This window comes from Amblyomma mixtum, chromosome 9 (genome assembly GCF_055824585.1).
Source record: "Amblyomma mixtum isolate Tamu chromosome 9, ASM5582458v1, whole genome shotgun sequence".
Taxonomy (NCBI): Eukaryota; Metazoa; Arthropoda; class Arachnida; order Ixodida; family Ixodidae; genus Amblyomma; species Amblyomma mixtum.
In genome coordinates, this window is record NC_143020.1 from 111715235 (window position 1) to 111735551 (window position 20317).

General features: G+C 44.5%; 1 protein-coding gene across 1 annotated transcript; it reads left to right on the top strand.

Annotated features, from left to right (window-relative positions):
• Window positions 1-148: 148 nt before the first annotated feature.
• Pus10 (Pseudouridine synthase 10) lies at window positions 149-19794 on the top strand. The gene is made up of 16 exons (XM_089561397.1): window positions 149-395; window positions 3091-3345; window positions 3564-3650; window positions 4529-4563; window positions 5657-5830; window positions 6983-7028; window positions 7152-7228; window positions 7375-7460; window positions 10280-10405; window positions 10946-11002; window positions 11614-11690; window positions 12790-12845; window positions 14893-15054; window positions 16833-16946; window positions 18554-18653; window positions 19628-19794. Exons 1-16 carry the CDS (start codon window positions 249-251, stop codon window positions 19661-19663), a joined length of 1635 nt encoding a protein of 544 aa, XP_089417523.1. The 5' UTR covers window positions 149-248; the 3' UTR covers window positions 19664-19794.
• The last annotated feature ends 523 nt before the right edge of the window (window positions 19795-20317 follow it).

A 20317-nucleotide genomic window follows, 5' to 3' on the forward strand; every position in this document is an offset into this window, starting at 1 on the left:
CTTTATTAAACAACAATATATTTTATATTTGTACATTTGGACGACGCAATAAACAATTTATAATGCAGTTTTGTTATTGCTTTATTGGTTGGCTTTGCTGCTTTTGTTGCTCGGCGCGCGAGTTGACTTCAGCCAATGTCGAAGCCAATAAAGCACATGTGAAACGAAAGTTGTTCATTAAGCGCGCGGTGACAGCCTTCACGTTGTGCTGAAGCGCAGATTGTGAAGTCGCAAATGCGAATGCTGATATGCCCCTAACGCTGCCAGACGCTGACAAACCTACCGTGTTTGATCACCTCAGAGAAATCGGGTGTTGCAAGATCTGCGCGGAACGTTTTACTGGCGAGCGGTACTACGATCACTACAAGAAATTCACGGACCTGGCTGCGCCTTCAGTAATGTTTCATTCATGAATATTGTTCTGGTGTGCGCTGCCTTTTGTGTCCATGCTATCTCCGCGCGGCTTAGCTATTTTATGCGTGTTGCAGCATAAAAGACGGTGTCAACATTGCATATGATCCCGGGCGCTGTGCTATCCCATTAGCCACACTCGTTGCGTCCTCACACGTAATGATGCTACCGGCAAAGGGAGCGTACGTGTAACAGCTCGAAGCAGTGCTTGAATACCGTAGTTATGCAGTGTATTTATCCTGCGTGTACGTGTACGCGTGTACGCGGTGCAAGTTATGTGCGTGCCGTGCTGAAGCTAAAGGCAAACGTTTAGGTTACATTGTGTTGAAGGATTTCGGTCGGAAAGGGGGGGAAGTGACGGTAAGGGGGAGTGGGTTGAGGGATTTGGGTAGGAAAGGGGGAAAGTGACGGTAAGCGGGAGTGGATTGATATGGCAGTCATATATTCAGTCATGTCTGCCAATACTGCGCGAGACTGCTGCAGAGATGCACGTGCCTGTACTCCTCGTAACCATCATCATCATCAGCCTGACTACACCCACTGCAGGGCTAAGGACTCTCCCATGTCTCTCTAATTAACCCTGTCCATTGCAAGCTGTGGCCACCGTATCCCCGCCAACTTCCTAATCTCATCCACCCACCTAACTTTCTGCCGCCACCTGCCACGCTTGCCTTTTCTTGGAATGCACTCCGTTACTCTTAATGACTAGCATTATTTTGCCTTCGCATTGCATTCCCTGCTCAAGGCCATTTCTTCCTCTTTATTTAGACTAGGATATCATTAACTCGCGTTTGTTCCTTCACCCACTCTGGCCGCTTCGGTCTCTTAACGTGACCTTAGGCACACGCAAGTGAAGCGGTCTCTTAACGTGACCTTAGGCACATGCAAGTGTCTTCATAAGGAGAAAAGAGCTCATGGTAGCATCTGTCCATGCCTTCTGGGTCAAAATTGGGGACAAAATTTGCTCCCCCATCTCCCATGCCGATTGAGAGCCATCATGACCTCCTTTTTTGTGGCTGTGACATTGGGAGGCCAAGCAAAAGTTCGTGGGTATTCTTACTGGAGCTCGCCAAAAAACCCAGATGTTCTTTCAAAGCCATTTTCTGCTTCGTCTGCTGCTTCAACTTCTTCCAAGCCCACCTTGACAGCCTAACCTTGTGTTCTATCTTAATCCTCTTTGAAGCTCATCTGGGTCCAGTAAATTTTTCTGCTCACATGGAACCAAACTTGGTGGACACCCATGATCCTAGGCCCTAAATGCATGCCTGCAATTAAACCATGGACGTTATAGAGTAATGGATTACTATGCCTTTATTGTGTCTTTTTTTTGGAAGAGCACCCATAGGAGCTATGTGTTACATTGAACCTATATTCTTTTATTCTTCGTCTGCTACTACTCCTTCCCGTTTGTATATGGAGCCATGTGTGTAGTGTAGGCTTATGGAGACATAGGTGCCTTTTACTGCAGGCTTCCCTGGCGTGCAATTTTGCTATGCACAGACAAAGAAGCGCACATGCTGAAACCTGTGATTGTAGCCGTTAAATGCCTTCTAGCGTTAAAACATTCTTGTTTTCCGATGTGTTGCATATATTTCACAGGTTTCTTAGCTGGCTTCCTTCTAGTAATCGGAACAACCCCGTGCATGCAGTACCAACTTTTTGCGACGGTGTAGTCTGTGCAGTTGCAATCAGTGTGGTGTCACATGCAACTCCCGCCCCCTGTGGTCAAGGGTAGAACAAGAGAGAAAAGTGGCAAAAAGAACGATGACATACGATTAGGGCACTGCTGCGTTTTTTGTTTGGTGCGACATCAAATTAGCACTTGGAAATGGAGGGTTATTAAGAAATGAAAAACACCTGAACCGCGCCGTAAGGGAAGGGAGGAAGGTGGGAGTGAAAGAGGAAAGAGAGAATGAGGTGCCGTAGTTGGAGAACTCCGAAATAATTTCGATCATCTGGAGGTCTTTAACGTGCACTGACATTACACAGCACATAGGCGCATTTTTGCTTTTCACCTTCATCGAAACGCAGCCACCGCAGCGGGGTTTGAACCGGGAACTCCGCCTCTGTAGCCAAGCGCCCTAACCACTGAAACAACGCAGCGGGTTAAATTCATCTTCTGCATTCCATCGTTGTAAAGCAAAAGCTTTACAGCTATGGTTTGAATGCTTGCCCACTGAACTTTGTGTGCCGCCGCGGTGGCTCAGCGGTTATGGTGCTCGGCTGCTGGCCCAAAAGACGCGGGTTCGATCCCGGCCGCGGCGGCTAGAATTTCTTTGGAGGAGAAATTCTAGAGGCCCGTGTGCTGTGCAATGCACAGTGCTGTGTCAGTGCACGTTAAAGAACCCCAGGTGGTCGAAATTTCCGGAGCCCTTCACTACGGCGTCTCTCATAGCCTTAGTCGCTTTGGGACGTTAAACCCCACAAAAAAAAAAAAAACTGAACTTTGTGCATTAAGCCTGTGTGGGAGCTTAATGTATAAGCTTATAAAAGCAATAAAAAATTATTCATTTACAGCGTGAAGCTGTAACATGCAGTCCATGCCTGTCTCTGCAGCCTGTATAGTGCACCTATAATTCCAGGTGATGAAAATTCGTGCTTTTTTTTTTCGCGATTCCCGTCGTCTATAAAAATTGCCTGCCATTAATGCATCGTCCCGTGTCATTTTACATGATGCAGGATTCGAACGGCAATGAAGCGGTGTGCCAGGAAAAGGAACAGTCCGAAGAACCAGTTTCAAAACGACCAAAATTGGCAGAAGCTGAGACCTCTGATGACGAGCTTGCGGGCGTCACAAATGCTCTCGAAGAGAGTTTACCTGAGCAGCACAGCTCTGTCACTAGCAATGGAGAACAGAACTGCATCAAGGAAACTGGCTGCATTGCCTGCTTCAGCCTGCTTGAAATTCAGCACATCAAGTCCTCTTTTCTGCAGGTGTGTGCTCTGGGGCAGCATTGCGGTTTTGTGCAGTTGGTCTAAAGTTGTGCAGAACCTCGCAGATACATTGTTGCAAAAACAATGCCGAATGTGATGAACGCGTACGTTTCTAGTTTGTTTTGTAGTTGCATGTCTACTTTGCGTAGATTTACTCCTGTGTGTCCAAATGTTGACCTAGGCATGGTGTTCTAGTTTCATTTCTGCCGCTTTTTCAGATTGCAGCAGCAGTCAAGGAGAGTGGCTGCGTCTTCTCAAAGTTCACATTCCTGCTCTCGGTACCCGTGACGCTTGACCTACGTCACGTAAGTTTGTCATTTCAGCAGACGAAACGCGAAGAGTGTAAACAGAACTTGCAACGTGTGATGTAGAGAAACAAAGAGATGATTGAAAAAAAAAGCATGATTGGATTCATTTGGCAGGATGATAAGAAGAGTAAAGAAAGATTTAGGTTTTTGTTAGTGTGCTTTTCCAAAAACAGTAGACTTGCCATCACTAACTGAACAAAATTCAGATTCTTTCGAAAAGTGTGCTTCCTAGTATTTCAATTTCCCATCTGCAGTCGGGGAAGTATAAGTTGTACAGTCTCGGTCAAAAGTTTGCAGGCAACAGGGCTTGCTGCTGCTCGAGCCTTGAAGTCGGAAACTTATGGTGCTTGCAAAGTCACTATGCGACACTCCCAAAGCTTGCAGATGTTTTATGAAACTTTTTAAAATTTAAAACCCCTCACATGTTCCATGAAGCCTTATGGGAGCTTTGGCTATTCCTAGTTAACGCAGAAAATAATGGTGCTTTCAAAGCTTCCATGTACGCCATGAAGTTTACAGCATTTCCAGAGATTCCTCAAGTTCCCACAAAACCCACTGCACTTCCATAGCCTCAGATGGGGGAGAGTGAGTCCTCCTCATCCTCTTATGATTTGCAGCCACTGTGTTACCTTGAGTGCACCGCTGCTTAGTTTAGCAGTGAATTGCGCGGCCTAGAGAATTTTAACTCGGACTTTGCATAATGACGAGCAGTCTAGTAATATGAAATACCTTTTCTTTTCCATCATAAGTTTATACAGAAAAAAGCATAGCCATTTGCACCCTAATATTTTCTTACAGTGACTGATATTCATGCTTGAAAGAAAAATAAGGATGCTTTTTCTGCAAAAAATCTTTTTTTTTTTCCTCACTTGCAGCACGCCATGGTGATATACCTGAAGGACAAGTTTGAGTGAGTCTCTTTTTTGGTATTTTTTTGTGTACAGTCTTTGCCAAAAATATGCAGTCCACCATCTCTGCTTCTGGGCCATGCATCGTGGGTAATTTTGTATTGTCAGCATTCCTAATTTCTCAAAAGTGGGAGGAACCGTAACCATTCCGTCAATGCTTGGTGTGCCTGGGACTAAACTCCACTAAACTACTTAGAGGCAAGCCCCCTTGGGATGAATAATTTTGACAGAAGCTGACAATGGCATGTGTCTGGTGCACATATGCGTAAGCAACAACACTGGCAAAAAAAATAGCAAAGAAATTTGATAGTGCAGGTCTGTTATCTTGCACATGACGAACTATGTCCCATTCGTGAAATGGAATTCTCTTGAAGTAAACTGCAAAGAGCTGTCACTTACGCATTCGGTGCCTAACTTCATACATTTTAACCGTTCAGTCACGTCGAATTCTCAAAAAATCATTTCAGCTTCCCTTTAAGCATGTCATGCTATTGCAGCTGCTCTTGGCAGCAGTGAGGTGGCCCTACTTTTTTTTTATATTTCGTACTAGTGGTCTTTTGTGATGGTACTGATTTTATCCCTGTCTGCACAATTTATTAAAGGTGAAAGCCTTTAATGCCTCATCGTTGTTGACAGAAAGTTGTCGACAAAAGGTTTTCAGCAGAAGGTTTTCAGCGGAAGGTTTTCAGCGGAAGGTTTTCAGCGGAAGGTTGTCAGCGGAAGGTTGTCAGCAGAGGTGTCACGCTTTTTCTAGTTAGACCAGAAAAAAAAATCTTTGTGCATTATGGGATTCGAACCACCATCCTTCCGTTCCACAGCCGAGCGTGCTAACGGCTACGCTACTTCCCGCCAACGCATATGTAGTTCTCCTTGTCTAGGACGCTGGAGGGTGTTTGCAGAAAGGCGTCAAATCAGACGGATGCCTCCCAAACGCCCTCCAGTGTATCCAGCATTTAAGATTCACAAACAATTGTGTAATTAGCATCTTAACCACACATCAGTGACACAAGCAGCAACACTGCGCTTAAGGCTTTCGCCTCACCGCACTTTAGGTCAACAAAGTGCCCCCCTGAATTTATTCCTCCATTCTTGCAGGGAGTTCTACAAAGGGAGCAGCGACATTGACTTTGTCAGTGCAAAAGAAGTGTGGAAGTACATTGTGGGGCCGATGTTTGCTGATCACTTTGGCGTCGAATTTTCTGCAACAAGCGGCTTCCAAGTCTCGGTCGCACTGCCGTCACCAAATGCAGAGGAAGAGTGCGGATTCTTGTAAGTGTCGTCAGATTGTGAAAGTGGGAGCTTTGTTGGTTCTTGTCTTACCGTAGTTAGTGCAAGGAACGGGACGTACAGAAGAAGCAACGAACGCTAGTGTTGTTTCTTCTGTATGTCCTGTTATCAAGAATCAAGATGTTTTTTATTGAATGACACAAACAAAATGTATACACAGGTATTTGGACCGATAGCCAATGAGGCTAGTCAGCGGTCCAATACAAAATAACATGTAGGTCAGCAGTCACAAACACATTGAAGAAAAACTAATTTTCTGCCTTACTCCGATTCCCAGGAAATGTCTCTTGCATGTCAGTTTGAAATTTCTAGCTTGCTTTATTTCAACTGGCAACGAGTTCCAAATTTTTGCACTTGTAAATTATATTCGTCTTTCTCCATACATGTTATGACAAATAGGAAGATTAAAATTGCCATTACTGGCTTGTCTAGTGTTGCGGACGGGAATACTGAATGTACTAAGAGAATGGCAGCTTCTGTAAGTTTGCCTGCCTGTCTGTTCTGAAAGGAATTTGATGCCATTGTGACTGTCCACCAAGGCTTCAGGCTGATTAAGTGAGAGAAGACTTTAATGATGGTCTGATCAAGACCACCATTATAATAGATAATTAATTATAATTAATTAATTGAATTTTTTCTTGATGCTGTTTCATTTTTGGTTTCATCAGCCAAACGATGGTTGTGATATATTGGGAGTGTTTAGGTCACATGACACAACAAAAAATGCAATATACTAATTGCTGATGCTTAGTTTTAATTCACCACAATGCTTAGACCAGCCTGCTTCAAAGAGCTGGAATTATAAAATGTGACGTATATCAGTGGTTATATTGCTGCTTTTTTTCATGGCTCACGTGACCTAAACGCTCCCAGCATGGCATACTCATTGTTCAGTTGATGAAACAGACACAGCATCAAGAATTTCAATACTAAATTATCTAACAGTCATAGGCAAATACCACGTGGTGAACCATGTATTCTGCGGCCATTGTTGCTTTTGGCTTTGTTGCTATATTTAGCTAAAAAAAGGCTGGATGTTTCTTTTCCTTTGTAGATGCTTTTCACTCTTATTATTATACAACCATGTCACTGTGTGTAGGTGTGCATAGCTGTGTTCTGGCCTTGTTTTCACAGGTTGAAAAAGTTCCCTGAATCCTTCCCTAATCGCCAGCACAGAAAGGTAAGCTCTGTCCCAACCTTAAGCGTCGAGTTCTGGCTCAGTAGCTGGAAACAGTTCTTTCATTTGCCGCCGGCTTTTTATTTTTTTTTACTTCTTGCACACCATCTTTTGTGTCGTGGACAGCACCAGTCTCGAGAGATATTCACACGCGCTGCTGTGTTGGATGCGCTGCGGAAAATCTCCAACGACGACTTTAAGAAGTGAGTTGCAATCTTTCCACTTTTACGTTATCAGGTATTAATGTATTGATTTAACAAACCAAGAATGAGCAACATTGCAGAGTGCCTAGATGAAATTTACAGATTTGTTGTGCAATTTTCACTGAGTAAATTTCATTTGTCCATAGATTGTACAAGTGTCCACCGGACAGGCCTGCAAAGGTGGGGTCCACGGTGGAAGTCTCGTGTGTCCACATGCCCATCTACCTCGCAGGTGAACTGCTGGCCTTCTCTTGTCACAGCCCCGTCCGGATCATTATTAGCTATATTTATTGGTTTCAGGATATTTGGTGTCTGCACAGGTGTACCTGTGCGCAGTATAGGTACATACGCAGAGCAGGTGCAGAGTAGATAGAGCTCCGAGTCTCTTCCGAAGCTCATGCATTCCCTTGATATAGTGCCTCAACATCACTTGCTATTATTACCCCAGTTCTTCCATGCTTCGTCAATTGATTGCACGATGGCCTATGAGTGTGCTTTTATGTGCTCACTCATTACCATGCCAAAGATGGACAGCTCAAATCGAGTTCCAGCTAGTCCTGAAACTCGCAGCATCTTTGGCTGGCATCCGGTAACTTTTAAGAGCATTAGCTCTTACTGATCACATTTCGAGATTTCGTGGGGTCTGCTACCACCCTGAGATCACAGCGCCATCTGTGAAAGCAACTACTCATCACGTTTCGAGATTTCGTGGGGTCTGCTACCACCCCGTGATCACAGCGCCATCTGTGGCAGCAACTAGAAAGCAGCACACCTCGCATTTTCTATTGGCGTACCTTCCTTTAACCTCAATCATATCAATTCTAGTAAACCAAACAGCTAATACTTGTTACTTCAATGTCTTCCAGACAGTGGCAGCCTTTTTTTTTTTTTGGAAGATTCAACGTTTGAGAATGCAGTCTCTGCTTTGCATCACTTGCACGCCACTCATTATTGTGTCCACTCATTTCTTCGCGCAGGAAAGTGCCATGTTTGATGATTAGGGGAAATTCCTATGTTTCCTTTGCATGGGGTTATAGTCAAGGGCGTCCGCAGAATTTTTTACAGGGGGGGGCCCCATTGGTTGTTGGTGCCGGAGGGGGGGGGGGGGGGGGCATGTTCGTAGCAAAAAGGCACTATTTGCGGTATGAATTTATTTATTTATATATAAATAAAAAATAAGTGAAATACACACATGAAATAAAAATTACAAACAGCAAATTAAAGTGTGGCTAGGAGAGATACATTGCAGTTTATCAACGAAGAAACAATTAAAATTAATAAAAAATCCAAAAATATACTGTCACTTCGTGGAGAAGAGTGCTCAGTATTGCTGCATACGGGTTCTCGACTCACCCGGATTGATGACCAGCACACAGCACAATATGGTCACAAACACGCAACTACAGTCACTCAGTCAGTCTTCCTCGAACAGCAACTGTAGACTCCTCGGATTTTTCTGGGCGAATTGCGTGATTACACGGGTGATAAATTCATTTCTGTGCTTCATTACACGCTCTCGGTGCACACTCATCACACACATTGATTGGAAAAACGGTTGAACGCGTACGTTGAAAACAAAATATGTCTATACATACAACGAAAACTTATTTACAAGATAAATGCACGCTCGCAGCTTCATACACCTCGCTCCATCTTGCTCGCGCATCCGCACAGTCGAGCAACCGCACGCACACTGCTCGCCGCTCGTCGCTTTCTCGTCCACTGTCTTGGTTGTTCTCAGCTTCGTTGACAAACGGCCACTAAAAACACCGAAGCACAAATACAGAGGCGCGCACACGTGCAAAGGCTTACTTCCGTGCGACTTCCAAGGGGAAGGGACACTCGCCACTCCGGTAGGAAAATTTGTTTTGTGTGTTTTTATGGTGTTCAGAGCCCCAAAACGACTCAGGCTATGAGGAACGGAGTAGTACAGAGTTCCGGATAATGTCGACCACCTGGGTTTCTTTACCGGGCACTGACCTCTCACAGTACGCGGGCGCTGTTGTCATTTGAGGCCCAGCCAGAGGTGACAGGCGAGCCAGGCAGGCGCCATCGGGCTGGGCTGCGTTGACCAAAGGCGCTGGTTTTCGGAGAAGACGCAAGGGACGCTGGTGTGGGGGCGCCTCTGGAGACTGCGTCGCCGTGAACAAAAGATGCTAATCCCCTTTGCCGAAGATTCTGATAGCGGCGCTTCTACCGCACTGCGCTCTCCCGTGGATCGGAGGCACAGCGAGCGGCGGCGGCGCCAACTCATCGCCCGCTTGCCCCTGAGCAGCCCGACAAAGCGGGGGTGGACACGGCTGATTTGTCTTTCCCTCCTGAAGAATTCATCGGTGGCCGGCTTAACGAAGGCGAAAACAAGATGCACTGTGCACTGTCTGCCTCCGTGTCGCTATCTGCCTAGAGATCAAAGAAACAGGCACCCATTTCAAGACGGCTTGAAACACATGCTCGCCGGTGCCGCTGTATGTCTGCAACAGGTCGGCCTTCAACAGAGCTAACGATGGCGTGGTTTGAAAACGGCGTAAAGACGCGTGCCCGGACGCGGCATTTCGCAGATGTGACCCAAAGCGTGGAAGCGGGGGTGCTTTTAAACTTTTGGCTGAGCCCACCACGGCCCCTGGCGTGCGGCCATCACTCACGGTTCGAGGGAGGGATTTTCCAGGGGGGTGCAGCCGCCCCCCCTTGCCCCCCCCTCCGGACGCCCATGGTTACAGTTGCTTTGGGTAGTTTTTAGACATTCAGGTGAAACCTTGTGCGGAACATAATTCACATCGAGGTCTTGGGAAGTATTGTTAGTGGCTTCAATTCATTCACACCTTGCTATTTGTGTTGAGCCTTTCCTTGACCACTTGCATTTTCACTATGAGAAAAGAGCACTTCACGGGAAGCGAGATCAGTTAAGATGTCAGGCCTTGCCACCAAAAATATCTTTCCGTCACAGGCTGTGTGCTGCATTTTGGGTTGTATTGCAGTTCGTGTGCAAATTTACCTAGTTTTCTTAGATGTAACAGGATTGTAGCTGCATGGCTAAAGTTGCGTGGTTCTCAGGTCGATACTGCAAGTACTCGAGGCTCCTGAGCCAGACACCCTGGATCCTCAATGGCAAAAGAATCATGGAGTCTTCAGTTCAAGAGCTGATCACCGATGTGGTCACCAAACACATCCCCAATGAAAGTGAGTTCAATAAACAGTGTACTGTAGCCACTGAAATGCAAGTGAGCTGTAGCTGTGGAGCATTCTTCTCACAGTCTCTGTGTGTTTTAGGCTGCAGCAGCTGTGTAGTATTTGTGTCCGTAACTTTCAACAAGTGCTTGCTTCAAAGCTGACGACTTTGATCGTAGAAGTTCAGAAGTTCCTAATAGCCAAAAACAGGTGCTAGTGCTCTGATTAAGCCAAAACTGATAGGTTAGTTGAATGTCATGCCACCTGTGGCAAATATAATATTGTTGAGATTTTTTTATAAATGTTTTAAGATGCTGCAAATTAGTTGGCCTCCTAGCTTATAGGTGGCGCCAGCATCAGTTAACCTCCGAAAAGTGTCTACTGGTTGTGGCTGGATTTTGACACGGGTTTCGTAACTGCTTAAATTAAGGAACTCTGCCATAAACTCTGGACTTTGAGGAATTCTTGACAGAACCTTTTGAGTTAATGCACTTTTTGGGCACGAGACATTTGATGGCTGTGTTCTTTTTTTTCCTGTCCCCCTTTTTGCAGAAATTATGTTCTCGTCGTCAGGACGTGAGGACGTAGATGTGCGGATGCTGGGAAGAGGTAGGGAATATTATATTATTTTTATTTTCTCTCTTCAGCAGGTCACCATCATTTGACATCTGGAGGCTTGAGTATGTAGCTAGTCGCTTTGCCGACAGGCAAGAAACGAGTAGTATTTGTTACTGCTCACATAGGCGCAGCATAACCAAATGGCGGAATTTACTAGGTCTGATCAAGTTGTTAAAGGCTGCACAGGAAAGTGACGAAACATAGCAAACAAGAAAAGAAAAAAAAGCCTTGACCTGATTTGCGGAGGTAAAATAAAGGCAGCTCTTAATTATCAAGTGAAGGAAGTAAGAACACCCCTCAGTTGTTGACTAACGTTATCCGAATAATGCAGTTCGTAAGGCGAAAGCCTTTAATGCCTCATCGTTGTCGACAGAAGGTTGTCAGCAGAGGTGTCACACTTTTCGGTTGGGCAATATGGTTATGACGTCAGATTGCGCGAATTCGAAGTAATGAGGTCACCCACGGATGCCTTACGCCCCCTTTTGAAGCACACAACTAATAAAATAGTTGTCGTCCGCTCCGACAGGGGGGCGTAAGGCGTCCGTAGGTGTCCACATTACATATTTACATTGATCGTTTCTTCCTGCCACCTGTTTTTCTAGGGCGACCTTTTGTCCTGGAGATATTCAAAACAAAAAAGACAACCTTCGCAGCCGCCGACATGGAGGCCATTGAGCAGGTATGGGTTTGCTGTCAAGGCTTGCTTTGGTTTTCATCTGATCCTCTCTATTAGTGCGAAAGCATTATTCCGATAGGTAAACCACGAGCAAGACCTTGCGATGTTTGTGGATTTGTGACAAGTGAAATGAATAAATAAAAAAAATCAAACAAATATTGCCGTGACTGGGATTCGAACCCGCGGCGACGCGAACAGATCACCTTCGCTCGCGTGTACACGAGAGCACTTATCACCGCAGCCGATCACGCCTCATGTTAAAACTGCAACACACTCTCGCTTCGTGCATTGCACATCGTCGTCTTCGTCAGCTTCCATCTGCCGGGCAAAGATACAGACAGAGAATTCTCTGTCTTCATCGTCGTTATCGTGCATGCTATTCTCCTTTTGCTTTTTATATAATTTAAGCGAAAATTCTCTATCATTTTTTCTATGTAGAAATGAACCTAAGCTTGTATACATGTGCTGGAGGGTTTAAAGACAAGCAGTGCTTCCACCAGAGAGATTGGATCTCACTGGGCTTGTGTGCGCAAAATGAATGGCCTGCAATAAAATTTGTTCAGTGCAAGGGAGTAATTAATTAATTCAATAATTTTCCCGCGCCAAATTTATGCCCAAACTATGAATCATGTTATAGCGGGGCACTTTGGAACAGTTTTAAGCACAGCTTTCTCTAGTGTGCGTCTAAGATGCCAAATGTGGAGCAATGCAGTCAAAATGTATATCACCGATTTGGGTAGAAAACAAGGCATTGCCTCTCGTGAACTGTGACGGAGTTTTTTTTTTTTGTTTCAAGGGTAACAGTGACTAGGGATGCATTTTTTGTTAATGGATGGAAAGAAAATATTTATTTACTTTTGTGGTTTGAGCTTAGTATAGTTTATTTATTTGCATTCTTTGCTGTTCTTTTTTCTTTTCTGTTAGAAAGCCTCATTAGTCAGTTTTTTCTTTTGAGCCAATGCCTTCTCTAGTGATTATCTTTGTTTTACTTCTGAAAAGGCCTATTTTCTTTTAAAAATAAAGTCCCAGCGTTCTTGCACCAAACAGCTGCTTAAGTAACTCTCTTGTTTGTTGTTACTCAGCCTTTCTCTTTTTTTTTCAGGAAATAAATGCGAACACAAAGGACATCAGTGTCAGTGACCTGCAAGTTATTTCAAAGTGAGTGTTTGCCCATTGTCTGGGATAGCTTGCATTGAGTTTGCATTCACAGGACAGTAATGTTTCCAACTTTTTTAACTTCTTGTAAACGCTTATGCTGCCTGAAGAAAAAGCCGATTTTAGTGCATTTCATGACAGAAGAAATTAGGGAAATTCACTACGTTTTTTTGTCATTACCAGAGACCCCAGAACAGCGAGGGGGGGGGTGGGGTAGCCCCCCCTTCCCCTCAAATCATGGTCGTAGTTGCTGCATTTTTGGTCTTCTGATTCCAAATATGTTATCATAATTGAGCTGGTGGTCTTAAATCTTACAAAGTTTAGGGTGTAATTAGGTAATTTCTTACGCAGCTTTAACGAACCTTCTCATAGCATTTTGTTGCTTTTATTTACATGATTTGATAGCCAGAGAGTTCCCATACCCGGTGACATTCCTCGTTTTTCTCTAAAGGCATGTCATCATGATATACTATGTCGAGAAAAAAAGATCGCAGTATTTGACACTGCAACTCGTTAAGCTAATTGTAAACTGCTATTTATACGTGGCCTAGACAAAAAAAGTAAGAATGTCATTGGGTATGGGAATTCGCTGGCTATCAATTCATGTAATTAAAAGCAACAAAACGCAATGAGAAAGTTAATTAAAGCTGCGTAAGAAATTATCTAATTACACTCTAGATTTTAAGATAACTTTTGACCTAAGACCACCATACGCAAGTGCCGTAACGATAAAGCACGGGAACTTCTCGAGGCATATTTCATCAAAAAGAAAGGAAAAGATTGCATCAGTGACACATTAATCAAACTTTATAATAGAGAGACACGTTTCCTCGAAAACATGATGACCTGAATCCACATAGTGTCTTTATCTCGTTTTTTTTTCCACCCTATCTGCCTTGATGCCCTTTGTTGCCAGTGCTGACATGCTTATGTATAAATGTCGATTCCTTGAATAAACCTCAGTTGCTAGTTTGCGCCCGTCCCGTCTTCTTTCTTGTGATTGTCTCATGTGCGCATCCCATCTTTCTAAAGCAATATGAACCAACTTGCCCAACAACGCATCCTGCTAAGACCACCAGCTCAATTATAACTGCCTTTTTGGAATCAGAAGAGAAAAACGCATCTGTGTGCAAAATGTCATGAGATTGGAGCCATAAATAAAAAGGTCAGTTTTAAGACCCTCGTTCCCCCTTAAAGGTGCACTGAAGAGGATTCTCAACTTGCCTTTTTGCCGCGGGAACTCGATCTACACGTTTCTAGCATTCTTAAAAACAGTGACTTATTGCCCTGTATGGCCAATTTCCCTAATTAAATCGAATTAACGTCCGGCTCCCGCCCTTTTTTTTTAATTCTGCCTCGTACGATGGGTGGAGTCGACCAACGCGTGAAGTTCCTTTCAGCCAGCTCCGTGGAGGCTTTGCTTTCGCTTTATTTTGTTTTTTAGGTTTCCATGAATATAGTTTCATTCGCAGATAATATAGCCGCAAAATAAGCCCGCAGAAATAAAAATACGCGCGGACTATTTGCTTCTACGGACTACTACGTATTACTCCGCCGATGGCAGAGCGGCAAGTCGCCACGGGACTGGGTGAAAGGCACTCCACGCGTTGGTCGACTCCGCCCACCGTACGAGGCAGAATTAAAAAAAAAAGGGCGGGAGCCAGCCATTAATTCGATTTAATTTGAGAAATCGGCCATGCAGGGCAATAAGTCGCAGTTTCTAAGAATGCTAGGAACGTGTGGATCGAGTTCCCGCGGCAAAAAGACAAGTTCAGAATCCTCTTCAGTGCACCTTTAATAAGGAGAGCAGGATGGTCTAAATTAATTTTGCACCCCTCCACTGCACTGTCTCTCGTACCCAACGTGCACCTTCAGAATGTTAAAACCTTCATAGCACGGCATATCGTAGCATAAAACGCTGTTATCATTCCATCATGTACAGTCTTTGTGTGTTCCAGTTCTAAGATCGCACAGTTGTTCCTACGTGTTAAAGGTTTGATTATTACTATTACTACTTAAAATGCTGTTACTGCCATGCTTCATGTTTCAGGGACATGACGCAGGTCCTTAAGGATGGAGAGGAGTCTAAGCAAAAAAAGTATCGTGCTCTGTGTTGTGCCAGCCGACAGACCACTGAAGATGACGCAGCCCTCGTGGCCAGCCTCAAGGATGTGACACTTAAACAGAAGACGCCCATTCGTGTGCTCCACAGGTACACTCAAAATTTCATTATCAAAGTTAACCCTTTGAAGGTTTTTGCCGTATATGTACGGCGGCGGTTTCCTGTCCCGCAAGGTCTTTGCCGTACGGGTACGGTTTCGATCTTCCGTTTGAAATTTTGCGCCAAAAGAACAATGCGTGCTCACTGGGGGGTGCTGCCACCTCTTAGGACTTACAAGAAGTGTTTGAATTTTGTGCTGCCTTCTTACGGAGATAAGCAGAACTTATGTCTAGCTTTAGCGCGGCGGCACAGACTGCGGCAACACCCCTTTTGTAGTTTTGGTTTCGCCGCGTGATCGCAACGGAGTCACGCGAGATTTGAGTTTTCTTTTTGTCAGCACTATCTTGCAGGGGCTACCGAAGTTGATTTCCATCTTTATTGGCGCTGCTCTTAGCTTGCTTATCACCGTTGCTCGCGAGGTATTCTCGCCTTCTGTGGCAACGCGCCTACGCGGTTTCGATTCCGCCGCGGGATCGCAACGGAGTCGCGCGAAACGTGTTTTCTCTTTGTGGGCACTGTTTTGCAGAGGCGGCGAAAGTTGATTTCTATCTTTATTGGTGCTGCTCTTAGCTTGCTTATCACCGTTGCTATTCTATTCTATTGAACATTTTCCAGTTGTGAGTGATGCTGTCACCAAAGTACTGTTCCTAATTTTTTTTTACTATTTATTCTCGATTATATACATTTTGTAGATTCAAGATCCGCAATAAAGTAATTTGACCACCTGGGAAAGTTTTCTTCAAAATAATTCGACCCTCAAAGGGTTAAGAAAGCACTTGCCTTGAAAGCTATGCGAGATCAGGTTTCATTCAATTATGAGGTTTCATTCAATTATGTTTGTACTGTTGTGCAAGCTGTTTTGCACAAAACTTCGTAGCCACTATTTCTTATTTTGGCACAGTTTTCTTTTATTTCTTGTTTCTCTTATTCCCAGGGTCTCTTTCTCCGTAAACCCTTCTCCTCTACAGAGTAGCACGTTGACGCCTTTTACAAACTGGCAACCGTTTTGTGTGCCGTTCAGTAAAGAGCTCTCTCGGTTCGTCTCTGTTGCCTTCAGTAACGCTGAGGGAGGAGTACGATGCATTCTTAGTCGAGAATCCCTTCTAGTGTGGCAGGCTTTTAGGTTTTAGTTTTGCTGCAGAAAGGTTATGTATTGCTTCGCGCATATTCTGCAAGTTGAGCTGTGCAGAGTTTCTACTGCCCTCTGTGGATACCGCATGTTCCCCGACACTTGGGCAGTACAAGAGTTCCAGTACAATTCTTTGTTAATAACTTTCCATAACACTTAATGCTGTTACCCTCCCGGAGTAAATGCAAGTTGAGCATAGTTTAGAAGATTAAATTAAAGCAAATTAAATTAAATTAAATTAAAACCAAGAAATGGGCATAGTCAGGACGTGCCAGTGTGTAGAAGTGGCGACCAGCCGGTTACCGGGTGTCGAAGTAGTGGATACCAAAATGAGGAAAACATTAATCTGGGGCGGCTAATACAGTGAGGTGTAATGATGAACCAAGGAAATCTTATCGAAATCTCGTGGAATGTGCATGGCTAGCATAAAAAAAAATTGACTGCAGGTCTTCGGGAAACGAGAGACAGAACAAACCATTTTTTACACGGTTTAATTTTGTTGGCTTTGTTGTTTTCTATTGTTTCATGTTCACCTTTGTATATGGCAAACTCAGCTTTCCCGGTGACCAGGATGGTGATTTTAGCGCTTGTGGTGTTATGTATGTGATGTTATGTAACAACGTGGCAACCTTGGGTGCAGGCGAAACCTGGCGGAAAGAGAGCGCACAGTGTATGAAATGTCATTGGAGCCCCTTGAAGATGCCGAGGACGGGGAACACAGGTTTTACCTCCACATCACCACCCAGGCTGGAACGTATCCTTTGCCAAGTCGACGTGGCCACTCCTGAGGTCTGGTGGGCACACTTAGAAGTGATCAGTACACACTTTATTACTACTTCCATCTCGAGCCTATTGGCTGGAGCAAGCAAGGAACAGGACTCTGCAAATGAAATTGGTCAGTGGGCATGCTTCCTTTAAGCTAGCAGTTAAAAGTTGCAAATTGAGAGCGTTCTCGTGAAGTGAGGAACAGTCTTCCATTGGTTGTTCTTTGAAGATAAGTAGCTTTCCTGCAAATCATGATGAGCTGTCATTACCATTACAGCCCTTTTAACATCCCTAGCGAAACATTTGGGTGCTGGTTCAATATGGAAGGAATTGGGCATGTTCAGCTGGAGACCGTAGGTACATTGCATTAGCTGTGGTTTGCTACCAGAGGCAGAGTCACGTCAGCTGACCAGTTCCCTACAGCTGGGAAGCTTGCCTTGGAAGCTTACCTTATGTTGCATATACCAGGTGTTTCAGACAAGCTGACCGGTAATTTTTAAACATAGGGTTTTTGAGGTAAAGAGAAGCTTTTTGTGGCATAGAAACATCAGCGTTGGCAGACGTCAAGAAAAAGGTGAATCAGTAAACTAGTAAAGTTGATAACACCTGACTGCAATGTAGTCTCCGCTTTGATGCTGTAGGTGTTGATGGCGGTGCAGTCGCGCTTTCTGCTAGCCAGGCAGGTCATTAGCAATAGCCATATCAGTTTTTAGAATTTCGGTTCTGTCACTTGACAAAATTTGGCTATTTCGAATAGTTAACGTGCACTGGAGGGGCTGCTTTGCCTGCATGCTCTTCGAAAGCACATGTATTCTGGCACGATGTAGCCAAAATTAGTGCTACCATAGTGGCAAGGGTAACCACATTTTGGAAATTCGAGAAAGCGCTATATGGCTATTATTAACAGCTGGCTACAAATCTCCAATTGCAAACAGGTCCCTACCGATAATAGTTCAAAAGTTCGCCATTACAATTTAGTTAATCACTTTACTAGTTAATGTGATTCGCCCATTTTTTGATGTCCGCCAACACTAGCATTACTAAGCCACAAAAAACATCTTTCTTTACCCCAAAAACCCTATTTTTAAAATTTGATGATCAGCTTCTCTGGGACACCTGGTATATAACCAAAAACAGTTTGGAAAAATTGTTCCGCGACTCGTCCCGTTTCTCACCAACACCCACTGGCACATGGTTTGGATGGTTAGGAAAGATGGCACTTGAGTTGGCTAGTAGTGCGAGGGTCTTGTCTTCTACGAGTGGCCCGTTGAGATCAATTCACAGGGCAGAGAAATTGTCATTTTCTTCTGCGAACTTGGCACCACATGAACCGGTGCCGTTGAGTAATTTCGTATGCAGATAAATGATCTGTGTTGCGACCCCTTGCCACCCGAACATGCTGCAATTTGTGTACTGACGAAACTAGTTAAAAAACAAAACCTCCTACTACATGCAGCAGCCATTAGCAACCAGCTCTCATCTCAAGGACTGTTTGCTGCATTGCTAACTTGTCAACTATTACTGTTCGCATTTGTTTTCCAAAATCTTTCTGGTAGTGCTTGCAAAAACTCCTTGACTGCTGAACCATTGACAAAGGTACATCAAGGAATTTGTGCATGGCGACTTTGGAAGGACAGTGCCCTCGCTGGGAAGCTACCTCAATATGGATGCAGACATCTTGGAGCTCGACGTTGAGGTAAGGATCACTGCCTGTGTGCATGTTCCCCATGTTAATTGATCTTTGATTCTTAAACAACAAACAATAATTGTAGCAGTAATGGATGTAATTTCAAGGAATGACTTTGCCTGACACCTGCATCTGTGTTGCTATTTACTTTTAATGCATTCGCATTACTACCGACTGCCATCTTCATAAAATCTGTGTCAGGCATTGTGTGATGCCACCTAGTGGAATGTGGAGAGGGTGGAGAGACAAAGGTGCAGTGGCCAATCGGAGAAATGGAGAGGAGGTGCAGCGACCAATCAGAGAAGTGGAGAGTAGGTGCAGTGGCCAATCAGAAATGGAGGGAAGGAGAGAGGGAGGGTGAAGAGGATGAAATTGCTGTGGGTACAAGGGTGCTTACTGGAAAGGACAGTGACCCCTACTGCCAGATTTGTGGGTTTTGCACAGGATGCACGGTGCATAGAAAACATGTACACAACATGCCAGATGCTAACACATTCCCTGCTGCATGGATCACATTGATCACCCGTGAATTTTATTACAAAAATTTGTTGCTCGAGTGTTACGCAATGTTGAACCTCTAGTATGCATCTCTCAAGCACCTTTAGCAGAGCTTGCTAGGTATAGTCTTTGTTAAAAGTGACCAGGCTCCATGGTTTGCTTCTCATTTGTATAGCAGAGCCCTCATGGCTTCCATAAAGATCAGAAAGTTCTTTGAAGGCGAGAACAGGGGTTCTCCTTACCATATAGAGATTTAGAGCTTGATGGCTGCCATAATAGCTTTAATGTACGACTGAGAAGAAAAACGTGCTGCCTGGTTACTTTTGACAGACTATACATTCCCACTGAGCAGAAATTGCGACAGGGCGGTTTCGAGCTTTTCTAAATCGGCATAAATTGGCTTAAAGAAACTGGCAAGACTGTGTTCCTTATGACCTCTCCCTCGTCTCTTAGTGTGTTGCATTTTGTTCCTGTGCCACTTGCAGGAAATAGACCTTGACTGGCCTCCACCACGGAAATGACACAAACATCTGCACCCTAGTGCCAGTAAAGTTGTGTACAGACATCAATGGCATTTCCATCACAGAGTGCTCCCAGAGGCCCCATCCTGCTTCAGCACGTGGTCTATTAAACTCATGTCAGTGACCTGGTAGTCGTCAGTTTGTCTTTATCTCGACACTAGAGAACTAGGCTTACCACAGTTTTGTTCTTGTGTTGTTGCTTTAGAACGATGCAGAAGGTATCAGTGAACATGGATCGCCGCGTGGAATTCGCGTGCCCGATATAGTTGTTACAATTTTATTCCACAAGCAGTTTCAGTTTCAACAGGTGTGCTGTTGACGTATCATAGCAGGTATTGAGGTCATACGAGGCCCTCGTTAATTAACATAATTAGTATTCATTGCTGCATTGTTCAGAATTTTGAGTCCGGCTGGTGCACGAGTTCCGAGCAGATGAAAACGATGAAGCAGTGATTATATTAGTTTTTGTAATTGTGCGGTGGCTCAGTGGTTATGATACTCTGTTACTGAGCTGCACCACCCGGGCTCAATCATGGCTGTGACAGCTGCATTAAGATGGAGGCTCTGTGGTGTCAGTGCAAACTAAACACCCCTGGTGGTCTAAACTGATCCGGTGCCTTCCACTACGGCTCTCCTCATAGCCCAAGTTGCTCC